This window comes from Planococcus citri, chromosome 2 (assembly GCF_950023065.1).
Source record: "Planococcus citri chromosome 2, ihPlaCitr1.1, whole genome shotgun sequence".
Lineage (NCBI taxonomy): Eukaryota > Metazoa > Arthropoda > Insecta > Hemiptera > Pseudococcidae > Planococcus > Planococcus citri.
The window spans coordinates 50200601-50218704 of record NC_088678.1 but is presented as its reverse complement, the minus strand read 5'-3'; the positions used below and the strand labels follow the sequence as shown (position 1 = coordinate 50218704).

Sequence of the window (18104 nt, the reverse complement as noted above, 5' to 3'; positions counted from 1 at the left end):
AAACGATTACATACTATTGAATTATACTGTAAACTTAGTAGGTACTACGTATAAAATCTACACGCGTATATAATTTCATGAAGCTTGATATGCTACTGCCAGTTAGAACGAGAGCTTAAATAAGAATTGATTTAGGTATTCCCCCTTGGTGAAAAATGGCCAATGAATCATAAACCTTCTCTACAGCTTGAGGTGTTTTTCAACGCCTAAAATTGTTAAAAACTAAACTACATAGCAGCGTTATCGATAGTATCACTATCTTGGCCCCTAAAAATATTTTTACGGATTAAAAAAGACATCTGGTTTAATTTTTAAACAAAATGTTTTTCAACATAAATGTTTCCCCAATTCCCCCCCCCCCCCCCCGATCAGAAAAAAACACCAATTATCTGAAGTCTCAACTTCGTTAATAAGCTACTTATCATATTATACTTGATATTTTGTTTGAATTTTAGTTATTTCTGATTTTTTTCTTTGTAAGTAAGTAAATGTTAACTCAGGACCTCAGAAATCAGAATTGAATTTCCGGTCCTTTAAATAATTCAATATTGTAGTAAATCGTGAGAAAAAATATGTCGATAAAGTTGCCTACTTGGTTCGCCGTAAATATGAGATTTTTTGAAGTGTTTGTAATGAAATCATTCTTCAATTTTTTGAAAATTCCCATACTTTTTGAATATTTTTCCATTTTTTTTAAGTCTTTATGTTCTAATAGCGAAAACATTCTCCAATAATTTGAAGTTTCATGACAATCTACTCTAATGTTTTTTTATTCGAAGAGAATTTTAAATTACCTCAATGAATATTTTTTTATTTTTATTTTTCATAATAATCTCTTCCCCTTTCCTTTATCAGTTATCCAACCCATACAGCAAGAATAATATCATTTCGAAATTATTCAGGCCAATGTGAGTACTTTTGAAGGGGGGGGGGGGAGGTACAGCGAACAGGTACTTATTGAAAAAAACCTGTCCATTCGCATGAAGTTCAAGCTGTCAATTTATTTCATTCTTTGAATTTGAACAAAAATTAAATGCCAATTAATAGGTATTTAATAAATTAAGATATTATATTCTCACGTATGAAAGAACACATGGATTAAAAAAAATCAAAAATGAATGAGAAAAAATTCAGAAATTTTTCAATTTCATAGATAAAGCGTATTCTCGGGTAAAATAGGGGAAATGCCCCTGTCCTCGGATGTTTCAAATTTTCATGAAACATTGTTAGGTGCCTTTAAAAAAAAGTGTTGGAGCCAAAAAAATTTTCCCCTCCTCACACTCCCTTGCTCACAATTGCGAAAAAAACGATTTTTTTGGGGGGAAAAATCATATTACATGAATTCACCCAAAATATATGGAGGTGACATGAGTCTAGCAACGTGAATTTTTTAAAAATTTTTTGCCCCCCCCTCCCCCCGGGGAGGGGGAGATGTTGACAAAAGAAAATTTGAAACCGCCGTATTTCCAAACCATATTCCGATACACAACATTTTTCTTTCAAAAATATATCTGCATGAGTACTAAGTATTGGTAATTGGTATTTTTTTTTCAAATTTTTTCTCCAGGTGGGGTCATCTTCAAAAACTCAAAAATGTGTTTTTTGTGTCACGGCACCACCAAAAAAAAAGCGATACTGCCGGTAACATAATTCTGCAATTTTGCATGAGGGCATCCAAAAACAATAGAAAACCAAACAACTTCTGGAAAGCCCAATTTTGGTGGTGATAGGCATCTCGCCCCCAATTTTGGGGCGAAAGAAGATTGATAATAAGGTGTACCGGTAGGGGATGCGCCCGCAGCTTCCACCTAGAGGGAAGTTGTGTTCCTGTCGGAGTGGCAGCACTGCTTACGAGTAGTGCACTCTATCGAAGTAGTTCGAGATGCGCCACTCCGAGCTTCGAGCTTTGAAAGCTCGTTAGGTATATTTTCACTGGTGCTAGCGTAAGGTAGCAAGTTCAGAGCTTCCGCTTGTAGTCGATACTACAAGTGTATTTTATTCAATAATGTGTAGTGTGTTTTATTATAATTCTTCGCGTGTGTTATACCAGAGAAGTGAATAAAACATTACGAACATTTAGCGGTCTTATGATCATTTATGAGGTGTCTCAACATCACTGCAATTTGATATCTTTCGCAAGGATATCGGGCAAGTTTAGGTTCCCTGGGCTTACTATATGCACGCTGGTCTTGCGGAGGTCTCCCTCAAAGTAAAGACCTCCCAAACCACCACATATTTGGCGCCCAAGCGTGGTTCTCTAACCCAGGGCTTTTCAAAATTGCATTTATTGCAATATTTAGGCGCAAGCAGAGACGTTTTAGTCGAAAACGAGGCACACCGCGTGTTCTCAGGCCTAGCCTACAATTGCGCTCGTAAGACGCAAATTGCAATTTATTGCATTGGAAACTAGTTTTCCATTTGAGGTTTCACCTCACAGAGACGATTCGAAGAAATCGCGAATTTTTTTTATCGTTTATTCGGAAAAATTTCGGTCCAATTTTGTCAACGAGGCGACCAACCAGTCAACCAGGCGACTGCAACAATCAACCAACGGTCAACTTGGCGACCGCAACGTTCATCAGAACAGGTATGTGAGTTTTTATTCTCGAAAAAATCGCGAAAAAGTGTCGAAAATCGCGTAATAAATAGAGCTTTCATACCAAGTTCGACAAGCTTTGGTTTGGAAAAACCGAGCACAGTTGAACAAGCTTGACACGAAAGCTCAAGGTCAAGCGCCGAACGTTGTAAAAGCTTGTACCACGTACCTGAAACAGAGAAGTTACAAAGTTCGATAATGGCTACGAATAATTTGGAATATTTATCGGATGAATTTCTTGAATTATTACCTGAACGGATGCGACGACTATATGAGATGACGGCTGAAAATAATTCTCCAAATCCTGGAATTGACAACTCGCGACGATCCAGTTTTCCATCGATCAACTTGGATACACGTGTGACACAATTGCGACCTGAAATCAGAGAATATGACAGTGACGGCGTAAATCAGAGATGTGTAAATGAAAATCAGAGATGTTTAAATGAAAATCAGAAAAACGGTAAAAAGCAGCTGAGACGTTCGACCAGAAATGCTGCGAAAGATGCTGATTTTCGACGCCGAGAACAATTAGGAATTCAAAAAACACCTAAATCGAAGCCACCTAAAATTAGAGATCGAAAATTATTGCGCAGCTTGCACGAGAACATTTTGGATCAGAGAAGGGAATGGCGGAGTGCTGAAATTCGGATCGATTCCCAGGAATATCAGGAAGCACTCGAAGATGGTGATTTGGATTTTTTAAAAATTGACTTAGACGAAATAGATGCGAATGGTGCCGACGAAGCTATAGCTGGAAGCAGTGCACTGATGTCAGGATTCGAAAATCCTGATGCATCGATAAACCAAATTGAACTGGAGTATGAACTCGAAGATGAAATAAACCGATCAGAGAGATGTTTAAAAAATATTGCTGAATCCAAAATGGCCCAAATTTGCAGTTTTGATCCTGTGAATTTTGAGAAGAAAATTGATTTGAAAATTGAGAAAAAGCCTGATGAGCAATATCCAGCACCATTATCTCAGGACGAGTTAATTTTTCGAAAATGGGCCTATGCTGCATCTGATAATCACGATAAAAATGAAGACACCATTAGTAGTCGAGTAGTTGACTCTGAAAAGGCGATTTCAAGAACCAGAGAGGATGTAGGTCACTTATATCTAGAGCTACGTGCTCAAATGGCCAGAATGAAATCAGATCTCAAAAAAGATCACGAGAAGAGGATCAATGACCTAAGATCAGAGATGAGAACAACCTTCAGAGCCTACAGGGAAACTACTGATCGAGTACTCACCTCTCACGTGCTCATTATAAACAAAATGAAAGAGAGAAATATGTACATGAGTAATTTAATGCATCAGATTCAAATGCAGTACTTAGAAGATCAAGAAAATATGCAGATCGAAAGAGCCGAGTATTTATCATGGAAAGATCACGTTGACGGTTTCATAGCAGAGCTTCATGATCCAGAAGAACCACTCTACCAGCCCCCTGTTGTGCCGACAGTTGTGCACAACGTAAACAGTAGCAATGCCGATAACACTGCCAGTCGCAGCAGTGTAAATCCAGGCAAAGGCGCAGATCTTTTCCGAGGAAGGAGAGGATCTAGAGATCGATCAAGGTCCCCCGCCCCCTACAGGGGCAACACCGATAACGACAGCCGCAGTAACGAGAGATGTGGCAACAATGGTAGCAGTAACAATAGCTATCGAACGCATGATAACAGACCTAATCGCGATAGATCATCGTCAAGAGAATCACGATCAAACAGAGATGATAGAAACAACGATCGAGACCATCGAAATGATCGAGATAGCAGAGATTACCGAAACAACGATCGAGATAACAGAGATAATAGAAACAACGATCGAGGCAGCCGTGATCGACGAGACAGCAGAAATGATCGAGATAACAGAGATGATCGAAATAGCGATCGAAGCAGTGATTATAACAACAACAATCGTAACAGCTTCGACGGCAGCAGTAATAGCAGTAACTATAATCGCGACAACAGAGATGATCGACGAGATGATCGACGCGATGATCGAGCGAATGATCGACACGGAAACGAAGACGATCAAGAAGTGCAGATTGATCCTAGATGGATTCAGGCTGAACGTGAGCAGCAAAACAACCCCCCATAACGTAAACTGAATTATAGAATCAGATTTGGGAATTCAAATTTCAACATAAGACCAGACAGATTGCGTGAATTTGGGGTAAGATATTCGGAAGATGATAAGTACCAAGTTTACAACTTCTTGCACCGATTTGAAAGACGTATGCAGCCATACCAAGTATCCCAAAGCCAGTATTGCGATGCCCTAATGGTCCTGATTGATGATAAGCTGATTCATATGGCACCTTGGAAAGATTTGCAAGAAAATAATACTGATTATTACCAATTGAGAAAAGATTTCATCGATTGTGCTTGGGGTCCTCAGAGACAAAATGAGGCTAGAAATCACTTCAGAAATATGCCAGTGTGCAAAACATCTTCGACCACACAATGCTCAGAATTGATGATATGGCTGAAAGTGCTCAAAACAACGAATTCACCATTCGAGGATATCATTATGATGATATACTACAAAATGACACCCAGTCTCAGACCACGTTTTACTGAGATTGAATTGCAAGATATCAACATTTTCGAGAAAAGACTGAATGGAATGACTCGTGTTGAAGAGTTTGCTCAGAGACCACCTGAACCAGAAAGGCCTGCTACTCAGACTCGAAATGTGCAACAAAGGTCAGAGAATCGCCGATCCAGTTTTGGCGGCACTGATAGGCGTTCCAATTCACAAACAGTGCGGAATAATATCAATGAAAACAAAGGCGAGCGCACAACTGACAAGTATAAAAAGCATACCTACGATAAAAACAAAAGTCAGACCAAATCAGAGACTGCCAAAACTTACCAAAAAGACAGAAAAGATGAGTCTAAGTATAAAAAACCGAAGGAAAAGACACATGGTGTTAATCAAATAAACAAGGAAGAAACACCATCAGAGAATGAAAGCTCAGAGGAGCAACAGTCCCCCCCTACCTCACCTGAGGGATCAATTGATTCAGCAGGATTGCCATCGGGAAACGAGTAGCTGACGCGTGCAAATTAGCACAAGTGGAGCAATTCCATGAGCTACCACAAGAAGAGTTTGAACTCATTGGAGATTCACTCGCAGTATTTTTAGCAAATATAATACCACGACGAAGGCCTGAAATCACTCAGCCTTATCTCAAAGAACAGATCAACATCAGCGATCTGAAAACAGCCATCAGAGCAGCCACCTTTACGAAGAAAAAAGCCATTATATCACTGGCTCAATATGAACTGAACTACTCAGACATGGCTTCGAGTGTTGTGAAAAAATATGCAGTGCAGATTATGGAGAATTTGAAGCAGAAAGGATTCGAGAAAATTATTTTGCTGTTTCCACTGGTAAAGCCAAAAACTTCTGCAAGTAATCCAGTATCAATGGACAAGTACTTTGCATACAGAAGAGCGCTAGAGTCACTGGAAGATGATGTTGTGTCATTTTGGTGGTCTCCTGCTGCCTTATTTTTGGACTTGAAAAGAGACTCACAAGATCAGTCTAAACGTCAATTTCGAGTTGATAAAGATTACAACATGATGCCAGTGATGCATAAATTCCATTTAAGCAGAAAAAATGGTAGATATTATCCAAGATTTGCACGCAAAACAGAGTTATTCCAAGAGATGGATAAAATGTACAATTATGATTGGCATCAGAAGAAACCTCCTGAGAATGGCACTGAGCAACATGGCACCCAGACTGAAGAGAGTAGAGAAGTTATAACTGAGGAAGATGGCTTGCAATATGAAGTAATAAAGAAGAAAACTCTGATCGAAAACAAAAACTCAGACATTCCTAAAAACATCGAAAAGGAAGTCGCTGATGCTGTAAAGAAAATAGAGAAGTTAAAAAAGTTCATGAAACCTCAAGTGCTCCATAAGCTACTCAACAAGATAGGAATCCCCTCCCCTCAGGAGGAGGAACGAAACTTATCAGAGACGTTGCAAACACCTGTTAAATCCGCTGGGGCATCAGAGAAGTTAAAAATAACAGTCAATCATGTGAATGGGGCAACACCTATGTCCCAAAACTCAACACATGTGCCTCAAAACACAACTCAGAGTGCACAACCGACAGCAGGAACTTCAATGAACTCAATCCAGCAACCTCGTACACCTAAACCACCGCTGCGCAGAGAGGAAATTGAGGCTCGAGTTAGAGAGCAAATCCTCAGAGAAAAAGACAAATTTGACACGTGTGTAGTGCCACTTACGATGGATGGCACCACCTATCCAGCGCAGCTCGATACCGGGGCAACCCCTAATGTCATATCAGAAGAAACTGCGAACATCCTGCTCAGAGATCACTATGATAGTGTTCAGTATATCATGCTGAAAAAACCTATTGTGTGCTGTTTGGCTGATGATTCAAAGGTAGAGACATACAGATATGTGATTGTGCCAAAGCTCAAATTTGGAGATTGTGAGCTCAAAATCCCATTTTACATATTGAAGGGATGTAATCAGATATTCATCATTGGCACAAAAACCATGAAAGTGCTCGGGATAAAACCTGATGTGGAAAACCAACAAGCTACCTGCTGCCCTCCAGGAGAGGAGAAAACAGAGACGTTGAAATTTATGTCAGAGCAGGAGTACAGAGAAAAAATCACACTCAGGCGAATCAGAGTAAAGAAAAAGAATGTTGAGCAAATTGATCGCATCTCGAAAAAAGCCAACACTGCTGATAAGTACCAGGTAGACGAGCCTGAAGATGTGGACGATGGTCCAGAGATATTTTTGGAAACACTGAAATCAGATTTGGAGCAAGCCGTAAATGAAGAAACCATTACGAAGAAACAGGCTAAAAAAGCATTTGACATACTCAAAGAATTTGCCTGTGTGTTCAGCAAGTATCCTGGAAAATGGACAGGACCGCCGATGAAATTGAGATTCAAGGATCCCAAGAATATCAAAAGATTCCATGGTCCGAAGTATACTCCATCTAATAAACAGATGCCACTGGTGAGAGAAGCTCTCAGAGTGATGATAGCAAAAAAGATCGTTGAACCTTCGACCTCACCTTACATTAATGCTCTAGTAGCAAACATCAAGAAAAATGGCGAGGTGAGATTATGCTTGAATCCTATGGAATTGAACCCTATACTCGAAAATGACTATAATGAAGCTCCATTGCTTGATAGAATTATAACAACAGATGGACGTGCCAAAATGTATTGTTGCCTAGATTTTGTGGCAGGATTTTGGCAGATGGTACTACATGAAGCATATAGGAAATACTGTGCTTTCATCGTAGATGGAGAAGTCCACCAGTTTATAAGGGTGCCATATGGATTAAAAGTGTCATCTGCATTATTTGTAAAAATGATAAATACCATTATGAAAACAAAAAAAGGCAGAACGAAGTATGTAGACGATGTGCTACTCAAGGCGATGACTTTCGAAGAGATGATGGAATTACTGGTTGATACACTGAAAATAATCAGAGATAATGGACTTAGGCTCAATCCAAGAAAATCAAAGTTTTTCAAAAAGAGCATCAACCATCTTGGTTTTCAACTCCAGCCTGGGGCAATTTTGAAGCAAAATAAAAAGCTCCAGAAGCTTGATGAATTCAAAAAGAAGCACACCAACAAGAAAGGCGAATTCAAACTCAAAAATGAAAAAGAAGTTATGGCATTTTTGGGAATTGTTGGATTCTACAAGCGCTTCATCGCAGATTATCAGCAGCTAGCAGTGCCACTTTATGAAGTGACCCGAAAAGAAAATTTCAAGTGGGGTGAAGAGCAGCAAAATGCATTAGAGATGTTGGAAACTGAGTATCGTAAAGAATTCAAATTAGCCACTCCCATTGATGGTGCAGATTTCTATTTAGAAACGAGTTTCACCCAAGATGCCATGAATGCGGTGGCATACCAGAAAGACAAAGATGGCGTAGATCACGTTGTGCTGTTTGTGAGCAACACATTTAAAGAGCACCAAAAGAAGTACACAATAATAGAGAAAGAGATGTACTCGCTCGCGAATGCATTAAAAAAACTCGAAATGTGGCTTCATGGATATACTGTGCACGTCAGAAAGGACATAATGTCAGTTGTGCACCGATTTAACACCTTGGCTCAAATACATCGCAAAGCAGCGGCGTGGATAACGCATTTTAACTGTCACGATCTTGTTTATGACCTGCCAAAAAGAGTTGGAAAATGGTGGGATAGACAGGCACCTGAACTGACCCTATACAGCACGAATTGGACTCATATGGTGCCACTTGGCGCTGTTTACAAAGATTTGGTCAAGGAGCAGTTGATTGATTGTCTTAAGAGGCTGGACTTGTACCAAAACAGAGATGAAAATTGGTCAAAAGTCATTCGGAGACTTCAAGCAGACGAGATTGACATGACTTCTAAGCAGAGAAAAGCGAAGAAACAGCTCGAGAAAAAATATGTCATTTTGGAAGAAGAAGAAGGTGTTAAAATACTGCATCGAATCAGAGAAGATGGATCAAAAGTGCCATGCATGCCTGATGAGTTGTATAAAGATACCATAATGTACTTACATGAAGAATATGGTCATGTGGGAGCTGCCAAAATTGACTCGATATTTCGACGCATGTATTATTCACCAAATGTGCCAAAATCTGCCAAATTGGCCACAAGCGAATGCCTCGATTGCAAGCACAATAAGAACTTTGGGCAGAAAAAGAAGCTAGAGTATGCTCAAATTGAGTCTTATGGCATAGCAGATGTCTTGTCAGCTGATTTAATTGGCCAGATCGCCAACAAAGCCAAGGACCCAAAATACATGCTAGTAGTAAAGTGTGTATTCACTGCCAAAGTGTGGCTCAAAACCCTGATTGTGGCAACTAAAGAAGAGGTCTCAAAAGCGATGAAAGAGATACTCGAAGAGATAAAGAAACTGGGGCACAAGGTGCGCAAAGTGATCACTGATAATGGTACTCAATTTGTTAGTGATACTTGGAATGATTTACTCAAATCCTATGGTGTAAAAGTTGGCCATACCACCAAGTATAATCCACAATCAAGCTTAGTGGAAAGAACAATGAGAATAATTGGCGACAGGCTGAGAGTAAAAATCAACCAATCAGCAGAGGACTTCGATTACACTCACCATGGCTGGCATAAATATGCCAAACAGGTGGAAAATGAAATAAATAATACACCTACCGAATTCGGAGTGAAGCCAAATGAAGTTTGGGGAATTCCTGATAACTTGGCTCAAGATTTGCCAGTACCTAATATTGGAATAAATGCCAAATTTGAATTGAGTAAATTACGAGAAGAGCAACGTGCCAACAATGTTCCATCGATAATGTCAGAAGAAGCTCTAAAACTCAAAATGGATCCAAAAAAGCTCATTGTTGATAAGAAAGGATTTGTCTGGGTAGCTGTAGACGGAGCTTGTTCCCAAAATGGCACAGATGAGGCGATAGCGGGTATCGGAATCAGTTGGACACCTAGTGGAGACTTCAATGTCTCGGAAAGAGTTGTGCACCCAGAATACAAAAATTCGAATAATTTGGCAGAAATCATTGCGTTGATAAAAGCGATGGAAATTGCCCTAAAAAACCAGATAGAGAAGCTCAAAGTATTTTCGGATTCCAACTACTTGGTCACTGCAGTAAATCACAATTCAAAGAGATGGGTAGAAAATAACTGGAAAAATACCAACAAAAAACCAGTTCATCACAAAGCAGCGTTTCAGCAGGTCATTGAACTCTCCAAAGAATTCAAGGAGTTCGAGTTAAGACATGTAAGGGCGAGAAAATATGACCACAATAATTTCGTAGCTGACAAATTGGCCAGAAAGGCTGTTTATACTCAAGAAGTGGTTGATGAAAATATTGAAAATATGACCCAGCAGCAGGCTTTAGTGAATTTTATTCGCGAAAAAAGAATGCAGCAGAGAATAAATAATGAGGTCGCTTTCAATAAATTACATGGGCCCCCTACCATTTTTGAAAATGGTGAATTGGTCATGTTAACTTCACATCGCTTATCATCATATGAGAAAGGACTTTCAAAAAAGCTATTTCAAAAACGCTATGGTCCATATACAGTCGAGCAGCATGTAGGTAGTAATTGTTACATGGTCAAAAATGTAGCTGACCCTACTGACGAGCAGATTGTTAACACTCGCCAAATGACGTCATACCTCAATAAAAACCAGTTAGAAGAGCTCAAAAATGACCTAAAGCAGAGATCAAAATTCGACAACAGAGATTTGGTGGAAAAAATCAGAGATTTTTCGAAGAAAAAAACCACAAGTCAAAATGCTGAAATGGAAGAAGAAAATACTGATGAGGAGGAGGTCGATGACCCCAGAGATCCGGAATATTTACCAAGAGGTTCGCGAAAGCAGCCTGAAAAAACCCTGGAAAAAATCCGCCAAAATTGCGAAGCAGAGAGACCCAAAAGAGATGTTACAAAACACGATGCAGAGTTCCGTCAGATAAAAAAGAGATTACGGAAAAAGCTCCCCCCCCTCCTAGAGAAAAAGCTCGAAGATTGTCTCAAACAAACGTTTCCGGACGAAGAGGAGTACAAAGAGAAGAGGGAAGCGGCGCGGGAGAGATATGAAACGCGTTCGAGAACGAAGCAGGTACCTACCAACGCTGAAAGCTCGAACTTGCGAGATAAGAATGCACCAGACGGCCATGATAATCCTCGTAACAAAAAGAAGCGAAAAAAGACCATGAATTTCATCTACCTAGAGATGTTAGAATGGGATGAACGTGCATACTTTGTGCAAGCTTTCAAAGCATATGATAAGAACAAGCTAAAACAGGCTGAAAAGTGCAACAGAGATAATGAATAAGTATGCTGTTATCCAAAAGCTCGGCGATGAAAATTACCGTTATCATAAGTTTAAGTTATTTTTAGTGATTTAACAATAGAAAGCTTTATTTGGGAAAAACCTCGCTTGATGTAATCGTAAGTTGTGCTTTTATTATAACTAGTATTAGGCAAAATTTTTCAAGTTTCTACACAGAGGCGTAATATTAGATAGTGTGTACGGTATCAGGGACGTGGTAACCGGTTCCCACCACTTCGGGCTGATAAAAGCTCACAAACGTTCGAGCTTTCAAACTTTTTATCGTCATTACGTTAGAGAATGTGGCCGGTCGAAGTTCGTTTGCGTTTTTGGCTCGTGTTTGCTGAATACGTTTGCGAGGTGGCAAGACATTCGCGATTATTAAGAGAGTTTACTACAGTGGTTCCAGCGGAACGCTCATTCTCTGTGCTTGATTTCCAGTCAGATTTCCGGCATCTTAACTGGAGTTTAACTCCAAATAGAGAAGTTCAAAACAACGCATCCAGATTCGAGTGGAGTACTGAGTCTGAGTCAGATCAAGATTTCCCTGAACCTGATTATTGGAACGAGGCTGAGAGCGAATTTAGCAGCGAGTGCGAGGCACGAAGGGATTTTTATCCAAGCTCCAGCGAGTCAGAGACGTTCCACTCCATAGATTGGGATTCAGACGACACATACATAACCGATTCGTGGTACGAGCCAAAAGAGAAGTGCCAAAATACTAAAGCCGAAGAGGAAGATTGGCCTCCGACAGCCATTTTTTGGTATTAGATGGCCGAAATGTACAGAACGAGAATAAGATTTAATCAGAGAAGTTACAAATTCACGATCCAAGTAACACCTCGCCTCCGGCTATTGAATTTGGCTCGAAGATACAACCTTAACGCCAATCGATAACCAAAATGGAAATTAACCACGCATTTGGCAAATATGGCGTGGGGTGCAAGTCGGTTATGTGTCCTTCATGTCACCCATTAGAAGAGAAGGAAAGAGAAACCACGTACTACCTTCTCCACGTATGTACTCACATTGGGAAGCTCGAGTTTAAGAACTTAACCTCCATACCAACGATGCTAGATATCCACTCGTCACCAAAGGAAGAACTGGAGGAAGGAGAGATACCTGATTTCGAGGAGGAAAAGATCAAAAGAGAAGAGCCAGCTTTGCTGAATTTAAAGATCAATCCAGTGAGATCCCTGACAGAAACGAGGTCAGAGACGATGAAAAAGACACCAACCGTAGCTCCATGGCTCAAATTTATCAGTTCGAGTTCAAAATCAATTGATACAGAGAGGTTTGAAATATTTCCTGATACCAGTGTGCCAAAAGAAGAGACTCAAACAATCGAAACGTACGAGCGAAGAGTAAGAGAGGTGATAAAATTCAAGTCAGAAAACACAATCATGATCAGAAAAACGTGTGTGGACTTGACATGGTCGTCAAGTGATGAAAAAAGGACAGAGACCAAAATTCAAAGATGCTCGAAGAGAAAGACTGCGGTAAAGGCGAGACAGAGAATCAAGAAACAACTCAGTAAGGAGAATAAGGACGACAAGGCTCGAGAGGATACTGAAGTCATCATCGCGGGAATATTCGATCCTAGAAAAAATCCGAATGCCAGAAAAGTCAAGATAAATAGAAGATTCGATATAGACTACGTCCCTTGATATTGCGGTAATTGTTCCTAGAAATAGAAGTTTTATTTTTTTTTAAGTTTTTGCCTCTGTGTAAGTTTTTGTTTTTGTTAATTTGGTTAAAATATAGCTTCATAAAGCATTGTATAATTTGTGACTAATTCATTTTGATTAGTTGACCTAGTTATAGAGATCGTTATTCTAAATATGTGTAAAATTTTTTTTCTTTTCCAAGAGAAGTTCAAAAATTCGCGTGAGTGTGCGTTAGGGAATTTTCGAACGAGAAATTTTTCTAAAATGGAGAAGTTTAGAAAATTGAGGTTCAATAGGAGGTCGAGAGAGGCGCGAGAGAGAAATCGCAACTTTCGAACTTGAAAAATTTGCAAACGGCCAGCTGTCAGTGCACATAGACAAATGTTCCCAGCTGTGTGTGGGGATAGCAACGAGCGACTAGCTGTCCGTGAAGATAACGCGGGATCAATGCAATACAACACGAGAGAAAACGAACGCGACACGGAAAAAAAGCAAAGCGTTCAATTGCGGAAAGATATAACAAGATCACGTGGTACGCGAAAATAGAGATAAGAAAACGAGGTACTTACTTCAGCAGAGATGAGAAAAAGGATTCCAGTTCCAGCTCCAGGAAAAACTTCCAGTTCTCATAGTGTCAGTTCGCTGATAAAAGAGATGTTGAAAAATTCCATTAATATGTACGAGAAAAATGAAAAACTAGTTGTAAATTCAACGTACCTGCAATCCTGGCAGTTTTCCAGACACTGCAGTATTGTTCCGGCATCTCTGTTCAATATGGATGCTGAAGGCTGAGAGTTCAGTCATCCCGGACGGAAGCTGTGACATAAGAAAAAGAAAAGCGACTCGCCTAGTGTTTCTAGATGTGACAGCCATTCGCCTGTAACAGAAATGATGAGAAAATTAACGTGAAGAAAAATAGAAACAACTCATCTGCATCTCGAAATGATGAAAGGCAACTCACTCAGTCAGGCAAGTGGATCCAATTTCCACGATGGCGGCATCGTTTCAAACTCCTTCGAAGCAAGAAAAAGAAGAAAAACAGCTCCCTACGTGTTATTGTTGACAAGGTGGCGAATTCGCCGAATAAACGCAACATCGGCTCGAGGATCACCTAAAGAAAAGAAAAAAATGAGTCACCTGGTGAACTTCCGTAGCGACAAGATACACAAATGGTACTTGATCAAGGAAAAAAAGAAAACAAAAACTCACCAAGCTGAGATAGTTGCTGTGGCTGGTGAAGAATCACTGTCCGTGCCTGTGACTGAGAAAATATCGTTGAAATATCTGGAACAGAGATAAAATAGAGCTTAGCACCATACAACATACGAGAATTTTGGAAAATTTAGCAGAGAAGTTAGAAATTTACCTTGGTGTTGAGCTGAGTCAAAAACAGTCATCTCCGTCCGGTTCTAGTGAATTTATTTCGACGCCGATCGAATCTGGGAAAGTTGCTGCTGGAAAAGAAGAATATCACCATTAGGCTAACATCTACAGGTGCGATATGGAACGCGTAATTAATCAAAAAGTACCTGTTAATTGCTCCAGAAGAAGAGTTCATCGATCCCGTGTTGGTAAACAAGCCGTTGGCATACTGGCGGAGCATTTGTACGAGTTGCGAAATTTTTGGCCTCGTGTCGAACCAGTTGACATGCACCTCAACGTTTTTTTTTTATTTTATGCACATTTCTCTGTTTTTTTTATTTTATGTAAATATTTTGTGTTTGTGAATTTTGTAGCATCTGAGCGACTAAGTTTTAACCTGTTTTAATGCTTATACGACAAATTGTTTGCACCTAAGGTAAATTTAAGTCGCTAGTGCCGTGAAAGATCAGCAGAGATGTTTCAAAATTGGAAATTCGACTTGTGGAAGTCATGGATGGATGCCGAAGAACCTAGCTATTCAACATCTTGGAAGCTGCGGGTTCATAGAAGCGGGGCAGAGGGGCCCTACCGTCCGTTGTCCGATTGGCCAAGTTTTGGCTTCAATGATCCAGCATCTCCGATGTCCACGCTGTTCAATGGAAGCGGGGCATATGTACCGGTAGGGGATGCGCCCGCAGCTTCCACCTAGAGGGAAGTTGTGTTCCTGTCGGAGTGGCAGCACTGCTTACGAGTAGTGCACTCTATTGAAGTAGTTCGAGATGCGCCACTCCGAGCTTCGAGCTTTGAAAGCTCGTTAGGTATATTTTCACTGGTGCTAGCGTAAGGTAGCAAGTTCAGAGCTTCCGCTTGTAGTCGATACTACAAGTGTATTTTATTCAATAATGTGTAGTGTGTTTTATTATAATTCTTCGCGTGTGTTATACCAGAGAAGTGAATAAAACATTACGAACATTTAGCGGTCTTATGATCATTTATGAGGTGTCTCAACATCACTGCAATTTGATATCTTTCGCAAGGATATCGGGCAAGTTTAGGTTCCCTGGGCTTACTATATGCACGCTGGTCTTGCGGAGGTCTCCCTCAAAGTAAAGACCTCCCAAACCACCACAAAGGTACGAGTATCGTTAACATAAGAATTGAACTTGCTGAACACGAATATGAAGTTAGATTTGCAGTTGGAAGCTCCTAAGGGTCACATTAGGGGAAGGGAATGCCCAAAAATTGAGTTTTTCGTGGAAAATTGTGTTTTGGACTTGAGATACGTGGAGAAAATTGGACGGGGAGAGGAGAGGTATAAAATGGCCTTATAATTATGAAAATTAGTGTTTCAGTTATTTTTGCCCATTTTTTCAGTGCCCTGAGTGAACCTTGAAGAATAATTTTGATTTTATGGCAGGTCATTGAAAAAAGAGAAGGAATTATTGGTCCTAAATTTTTTTAATTGCAAGAATTTACTCAATTTGAACATTTAGAAAAATTTCAGGCATGAGAGAGACCCACAGTATTTAATTTTCAAAATGTTGAGAAAATTCTCTCTACTCTTCCAGTGAAAAATCATCAAACAAATTTGAAAAAAAAAATTACATTTATGTAGATTCCTTTGACCACTAGAGCACATTTCAGAAAACACGAACTTCTTATCTCAATTTAGCTAAAAATGAAATTTGACGATATAAACCATATGTATTTTAGTCTCCATCCAAAAATAACTGCGCAGGTGAACCAAATTTTTTCACATTTTTTCCTCATTTCATTTATTCAATCTTCTAGATCCAGTTTTGTTTTAAAACCCATCAAGGGCTGATTCGACTATATCCTAACCTGTCATACTTTCTTTCTTATTCTTTCTTTCTTTCTTCCTTTCTCTCGTTTTTTTTCTGGAAAGCATATTTTAACAATTTTTTACGAAATAATTGTTATGGAAGTCCTATTTTGGCTCTCAACAAAATCCTGTCGGGCGATTGCAAAATAATTTCTAAAATTTAATTGAAATTGATTAATAATATTAATCGAATTGGAGTTTTCTTGACCGACTTTCACCTAAAAACATATCTACGTTGTAAATAAAAGCTTCAGACGTGATTGGAAATGGTCAAAAAGGATTTCACAGCTCTCTTCTCTACTTCCTCCCTTATAGTGGCGAAACTGTTCTAACAGAGTTATTTTTCTTAAAGGAAATCCTGCTACGAGAAAAAAAACACTCCACAAAACGTGATTTTTTTCTCATCCTTCCGATTCTCCTTTATTTAATTCTTAAATTTATTTTTATAAATGATATCACACCGAAATGAACCAAAAGATCATTAACTTTTTTTTGCTTACGCTTGAAGGGGAGTATTAGAACGTTTGGTCTTTCTTTATGGCGGTACTCGACTAGCCTATTTTACCAAATCTTTGTTTAAATTGTTTTACGATTAAAAATTTACCAAGGATTTTGCCCTATAAGATATAAACTGCTAGTGACGCGCATCTTGATCTCGTAATTAATTACGCGAGGAAAATAATGTACGTATATATAAGGAGAAGAACGGAGCTAAAAAGAAAAAGCGAAGTGTTAAATGAATTAAAACGTGAATCTACGCCAAATTATACGAGATCGGCGGCGGCTTATTCGGGCGCGAATATGTAAAATTTACAATGTTACGAAATTAATTATCGATTTTTACTTTATTACGTGAAATGTCAATTTGGCTTTGTATCATATACCGTACCTCTTATTTATACCTACTTATGAATCTTTCATACGTGAATACGACTCAACATATAGGGCGAACATTCATATAGATAGGTATATAACTTTATAATTCGAAACTTAATAAAAGTTTTTATTAAGAAGGAACGAAAACTTTTCGGCGGGTTTGTTCTACGTTGGAATGTAATTATTTAATCAGAAGATAACCATGTTATCTTAATTTGAGTGAAATACAGTTCCTTGTATGTACCTACTACGAAATGCATCATGTATACTTACTCGTACTATGTTCAGCTTCTGTATATTTTGATGAATCTGCGGTTTAATATATCCAAATATAGTTGCAAGTTTACATGATGAATTCATCTTCTTCATGTAGCAAAAGTTTCAATTTATTTTCATCTTTCATTTTTGGAACTTTGAAGGAGGCGTTAAGAAGAGCTTGAACTTTTTTCATTGACTGTACTTACTCGCGAGTATAGAATCATTTTGAAAGGAGATACGAGTATATTTGGTTTCAACAACGTTGAATTTTTTGAAACCCCATATTTTTATGATCTAATTATAATTTTAATGTTGAAATAAAATTTGGTTGCAAAATGTGGAGGCAGTAGCATGTACACTTCAATCAGAACCAATAGTGGATGAAATAAAAACAAATATTATGATGACTTACTGGTACAGTATTTCAATAGTTTTTTCAAAGCATGCGAATTTCATCATAGTGTATGGTATTTGTCGCATCCAAAGTGGCGCTAAACTCTTGTAAAATCCATTCATACCTTCGGCTTTATAAATCATAGGTATCGCTTCCCTTAATGTACGGGCAAATCCGGGTTGTGTTTGAATTCTGACCTGTAAAAAAGTTCCAATTTAAATTAAATTAGTAGAGAGAGGGAAGAGCGAGCACCTAC

At 39.0% G+C, this 18104-nt stretch overlaps 1 protein-coding gene and 1 long non-coding RNA gene across 4 annotated transcripts in view; both read right to left on the bottom strand.

Annotated features, from left to right (window-relative positions):
- The window catches only part of LOC135836289 (solute carrier family 25 member 3-like), a 53736-nt gene that overhangs the window by 5164 nt on the left and 30468 nt on the right, over positions 1 to 18104 (bottom strand). Inside the window, exon 6 of the mRNA XM_065351032.1 lies at positions 17867 to 18045. Coding sequence (XP_065207104.1) covers positions 17867 to 18045 — 179 coding nt within the window. The remainder of the gene's footprint in view (positions 1 to 17866; positions 18046 to 18104) is intronic.
- Positions 3 to 14600, bottom strand: LOC135836304 (uncharacterized). Of its 3 annotated transcripts, none has more exons than XR_010557016.1 (5): positions 14482 to 14600; positions 14077 to 14399; positions 13833 to 13992; positions 13685 to 13757; positions 3 to 2972 (listed from the first exon to the last, which is right to left on the bottom strand). It is a non-coding gene; the product is annotated as an uncharacterized LOC135836304 (long non-coding RNA). The 3 variants fall into 3 exon arrangements; XR_010557017.1 differs by having other exon boundaries at positions 13685 to 13992; positions 14077 to 14226; positions 14325 to 14399; XR_010557015.1 differs by having other exon boundaries at positions 13685 to 13992.